At 31.2% G+C, this 6,000-nt stretch overlaps 1 protein-coding gene across 5 annotated transcripts in view; it reads right to left on the bottom strand.

The window, feature by feature from the left end:
- MYCBP2 (MYC binding protein 2, E3 ubiquitin protein ligase) overlaps positions 1-6,000 on the bottom strand; it is a 190,414-nt gene that overhangs the window by 162,101 nt on the left and 22,313 nt on the right. For all 5 annotated transcript variants that reach the window (XM_012723218.1, XM_012723216.1, XM_012723217.1 and 2 more), the window contains 3 exons: positions 2,498-2,571; positions 2,221-2,359; positions 776-852 (listed from right to left, as the gene is read on the bottom strand). In XM_012723218.1, the coding sequence (XP_012578672.1) occupies positions 776-852; positions 2,221-2,359; positions 2,498-2,571 (290 nt within the window). The remainder of the gene's footprint in view (positions 1-775; positions 853-2,220; positions 2,360-2,497; positions 2,572-6,000) is intronic.

The raw sequence follows: 6,000 nt of genomic DNA, 5'->3' as shown, positions 1-6,000 counted from the left end.
TCTTAAAATAATAATAATAATAATAATAATAATAATAATAATTTCATGCTTTATTAAAAGATAAAAAAACAAAAGAATCCAAACTATCTTTGCACATTATACAACTTCTGTGAGCTGAGCAGAATAGGCAGGGTTTTCAAAATAATAACAGTTTATAATAGTTTTTGTTTGTTTGTTTGTTTCTCTAGATACTTAAAATGAGAGTACCCTGAATAAATATGAGCAAATATACTTCATAAGATACTGTGAGCTCACAATAACAGGATGTTACTACAATGCTCAAATTTTTCCCCAGTGTAAAAATATTTGCATACAATCTCCCTGTATTTGCTTAGTGATTTTAATTTTGGAATTATTTAACCATCTTACTTTATCTGTACATCTACTAGATAAGAAAGGATTTTCTCTACAATCTGTAATTTAAGTATATATGTTCCTTCTTTCTCTAACTTGTGGTATGGATATTTACATACATTTTAAAAAATTACAATAAACATACTACTTATCAAAATAATTATGATTCATCCATTCCAAAAATTATACAAAGAACTCCATAATATTATTTGTAAAACTGTAACATTTTATAAAACCTATTTTAAACTCTTAAATGTTATACTTTTCTTTTTTTTAAAAAAAAATACTACTTCAACATCAACAAAATTTTAACATAATTTTCAATGATAAAGCTTAAATATGTGAACTTTATAAACTAATCACCTGAAAATGCCAACTAACTGTGAAAGCAGAGAATTTTTTAATCCTAAAAGTCACTTACCTTTCCATTTGCTGTTTTCATTAGTGCAAACTCTCGCCCAGCACCGAGAATTGCTGACTCTTCATCAAATCCTGTACCTAACAATATAATAAGACTAATAAATACTAGTATTTAATATGAATACTTTCAAGCACAATTTGCACTATTTTGATTGTTTAAATTTAAATAACAAATATGAATTTTTAAAAGTATATTAACAAAAGATATGTAACTCTCCAAAGACAGATAAAGGCAGTGTAAGCTTCCTAAGTTGTTCTAAACTAATGGCAATTTATCTCTTTAAATATTAAAAAAGTGTGAATCGATGTGAGCGTTGTTCCCAACTTAATAAATGACCAAATTTTCATTGAGCAGCGATCAGGTTCAGGCATTATATCTGTAATGTACCCTGCCCTAATTGATCCGCACAACTATATAGGCTGGTTCATAAATAAACAAACACAATCGTTGGTAAGCTCTGTCAGATACAGAGTGCACTGGCTTGAGTAATACTATACTGATATTTGAAATAAGATTCTGATTCTCTTTTTCATGATTTTTCTACAAAGAGCATTTCATATAGATACTCCATGTCTGTATATACACAAACAGATCTCTCCGCATATTTTCAAATTGTAAAACTGTAAGTAATTATATGTGGCACATTTATAATTTTGCCTAATGGCACAAACTACTATTTCATTTATTTATTTTTAAAATTCAAAAACTATAATGTTGATGTTTTTATATAAAAGAATCACAAAAATGTCACATAATACGCAAATTAAATCACTAAGTTCAAGTTATTAAACTTAATGAGAAACAGTTAAAAGAGATAAATTTTTGCATAAATCCCCACTGTTTAAAAATGGCACTATCAAATCCGGAGTAGCATCACAAACCAGACCAGAGACCCTGGTATGAACTGAGGACCCTAGTTACTGTGACACTACAAGTGTATTAAACCAGGAAATATACTACAGTTGTCTGTAATTCTATAACCAAAATCATATATTAGGCCAGTTACCATTTCACAGTCTATGGCTCTCCTGAAAATCTGTCCGAATAAGATATCAGTGAGTGAATTATGCTTATTATTATAATTATGTCTACAAAAGATGTTTCCAAAATTTTAAATTGAATAAAGACGGAACATATAAATTAGTTATGTACAAAAGCTATGTAGCTATAATTCTTATCAAATGTAAGTTTCTTTTCCTCTATTCAAAATAAAGAAGGAAAATTTTTAGTCACTTCCTTAAAATGATCTTCAAATATCATACTTTATCTAAAGGTTGTATTTCCATTTCCAAGCACATATTAATTCCTATGTGTGCTTTATAGTAGTAAATTAGCAAAGAGCTATTAAAATATAAGTTACACTGCTGAAAACACAATGTTAGCTTTTAAAAAACAAATAAACTTGAAATTAAAATATGGGAGAAAGGCTTATTTGACAGTCTTACTTATAATATGCAAGTCCTTTTCCAGATCAAATAGTGAGATACCACAGGCATGTAAGCATTTTCTGGCTAGTTTAAGTTGTAATTCTTGTTGTAGCACAGGTTCAGTGCTTGTGGCAAATATTCTGACAACAAAGCCATCCTAAAAGAAATAAAATATCCATAGCAGTATGTTGAAAAAATTGATCTTTTATGGATCTGTACAATATAACAAAAACAGAACTTTCAGAGAAAAGGATTCCATTTACACCAACTATTCATGATTCAGAGTACTACTTACATCTCTTGAAGCAGCTATCTGATTAATATATTCTCCATCAGTGAATAAAATATTTTGACCTTCGGTATGGCAATCTGTGCAAAAAGAAGAAAAAGTAACTATATTACAAAATGAATGCTTTACAAAACGACTTTACTCCTCTGTTGAAGTCAGAATGAGAGTTCTCCACGCAATAAGGATAAACTCAAAGGGAGACTGTGCTTTTTAATAAAAAATTACAAATGAGTGGAAACTGAAAAATCCAACTAATAGCATTCATTACACTTATAGTTTACATATATAAATTTTTCATAATCAAGTACCTGAGAGCACACCTAATTTCAAAATGGTTTAGTATTAGATACAGTCTGATAGTAGACATGCACCATAATGAACAAACTATAATACTGGTTATAATCATTTCAATACAATCACATGCAATGTAGGCAACACTCTATCCTCAGACATACATCACGGTCATTAGTGTCACAGATAATACAGATAGACCTAAAGCTTCTGTATTTGTAGTCTATGGTGTTCAACACAGATATCCCTTGCTCTATCTAACAGATAATATTCAAAACTGGATAGATCTCCCAGTTAGAAGTTCAATGTTTACTAGCAGAATTTCTAGCATTTATCATGCTCTATACTTTTTAAAAATTCATCCTTCACAGGATAGACAAATCTGTTTATTTTTTTTTTCTAAAAGTGGTCATTTATTCTGGCCAAAATACCAATTTTGTCGATATTCTATAGATTTCTGTGAATTAGTGCACTACATACTTTGATCAAAAGTATGTATTACCTTGATATACAAGGTAATTATAACAAGGGATACCAGTGTTACAGAAGGACCACTGGGACATGTGTTAGTGATTGCTGCTAAAAAACATGAAACTACAAGCAAAATCAACATCTTAAGTATAAACTGTATCCTTTTGGAAAAACAAATGTTCAGCAAGCAAGTATAAAAGCACACACACTTCCCAAAATAACTGCAGAGAACTAGGATGAATCTCTCCATTAATCAAAAGACAAAAAAATAGTATTTCATGTCTATTTGCACCTGAATTAAAAAACATAATTTCTGTTTTTGGAGTGCAGTAATGGAGCCCACCCAAAAAGTTTGGATTACTCCGTATGTTTGCCCAGGAGTTTCATACTAGCATACTTCCTTATTATAAATATGCAAAACACAGGCAGACCCTTACCAAATAGAGAATTCAGTGCTCACAAACTGGAAATAGAAACTGGGAGACAAGGCCCACTGGTAGCCCAAGAGACTTGGTAATCAAAGAGAGGAGAAATCGAAAGAAAGAGTTCCTAGTCCACTGTACAGAATACAAAGAGGCGCAAGAAAGATGCTTCTCAAGCTCTAAGCAGTAAGATTTTAAACTAAAAAGCAAAGAAGAAAAACTCATTATAATTTCAAATAAAAGCAGGGGTGAGGAGTGAAGCGGCGCAAGAAGAGTAGCAAAACCCTCATGATCTGAGGCAGCCTGAAGACATGAAGAGTAAATGACATAAGAATCCAACATAAAAAGGTATGTCAACATAAAAAGGCTAAAATGACAATGGGGGGGGGAGTATGTTTTCAGTCATCAATACTAGGTTGGAAACAACTTATTTATAAAATAGATTAGAAAACAAGTTCGAACATGAAGTTCGAGGAGTTACCAAATTTATGTCAATTTTAAACATGGTTTTCATTGCCAAGTATCAACCTGACAATTCATGCTTCTTCTTAATGGAGAAACTGCATAGCAGCATTGCCCCTAGCTAAGAGTGGGGTGGGGAGGAGAGGGGTGTATTACTGAAGAAATCACAGTCCAGGTGAAAGAAATGACAACAGACTTCTCCAGGCTTGAGGTTGAGTCTTCCTGCTGTATGATTTCAAAAGGATTTTCTTTCTCCTTTCTTTATGCATTGCTTGATGCTACCACACTGCATCTTCAAGAAAATAACAAGCAACATCTGCTAGTTCAGAAGAGGCAACAGAGGGCTATCCTCCCGAAGTCTGGTTCATTCTTCATCATAAATATGATACATATTTATAAAACAAAGAAAGCCATACTTGCATTGCTAAAAGTTGCATTTTGTATGCTAAAAAGGATGTAAAAAAAGTAAATAAGGACATTAACAAATCAGATTCGATTATGGCAGAATAGATAAGGGATGTTCTCTATATCTTATTATAATCTATATAGAAAAAAAGGGAAAGGATTTTCACTATATCAACAGAGTATGTTTTATAACAATAAAATGATGTAGATAAGTATTTCATGGCTTGGAAATATATTCAGAATACATTAAGTAAAAAGGATAGGTTAAAAAACTATTATGTAGCATATATGTCAACACATAAGTACACAGGAAAAATATACGTCAATATGTTAATAGTGCTTAAATATGGGAAGGTAGGTATAATTAATGTTGGCGCACTAGTTTTTGTTTATATGATATATAAACAAATAATAAATGATTACTTTTAATATAGATATTTAATGTGTGTGTTATATGGAAAGCACATATTATTAATATATTTATTGTGGTGACAATGATGATGATGATGACTGCAGCTGAGGTATTGTGACTCACTGCAGACATATCTGAAAACAATTACTTACAAATCAGCTTTAATAAGTCATCCATTTTCCAAATTTGCTTTATTGGTAAAACACATGAAATGTGGCTTTTACTTCTTAACATAGTACCAGAGACAGTAATTTGTATATATGTGTACATTGAATAAATGTGTGATGAATTTATAAGAATATTTAAAAATTAACAAGCAAACTAGAAGCAATCCATTTCAACATATTCTTTAGAAGTGGTTCTTAATCGTGTTAAAGTAGCCAAGTGCAAAGTAGGAGTATTGCTGTTTACCATGACAGTGATAGACACATTAAACATTCAAGATTTTAGTATAAATAAACTCCTTTAAGGAAATTCAAAGACCTGAAAGTGGAGAACATTTTATGCATTTCCCCAGTGTTCTACAAAATTTGAGATCCACCGCGTTAGCCTTTAGATAGCACAGTGATTTGAGTGATGTACTTAAGGCAAAATGAGCTTTTGTCCAAAGTGCCTTATCAGAGTATTATTAAAATGTTTAAGTTATGGACTTAAACATGAAATTCCTGACCCTAAAACCTATATCTCAAAACCCTTTAAAATAAAGAGGAAGACCCAATGGGCACTGTTTTGTGTGTGTGTGTGTGTGTGTGTGTGTACGTGTGTGTGTATACCAGAAGGTTCTATATAGCAGGCTAGCATATAAGAGAGTCATAGATGTGGTTTTAGTAAGAGCAAAAAAGAAACATCTTCCTTCTAGTATTAACAGTTGACATAATCTTGAAATGCAGGTGAAGAAATCAGGCTACAGAATGGGAATAATTTGAAAATGAACAGTAAAACATTTTACACTGTAATTTCTGATATATCTATGGTTCTCACATGCATTAACTTTATATAGATTACAAAACATTTTGACTGTCAAATTTTAACCAATCTATAAGCAA

The sequence above is a fragment of the Condylura cristata genome, unplaced genomic scaffold, assembly GCF_000260355.1.
Source record: "Condylura cristata isolate star-nosed mole 26May11 unplaced genomic scaffold, ConCri1.0 scaffold00010, whole genome shotgun sequence".
Classification (NCBI taxonomy): domain Eukaryota; kingdom Metazoa; phylum Chordata; class Mammalia; order Eulipotyphla; family Talpidae; genus Condylura; species Condylura cristata.
The sequence above is the reverse complement of the archived record's forward strand: the minus strand, read 5'-3'. Positions and strand labels throughout refer to the sequence as shown.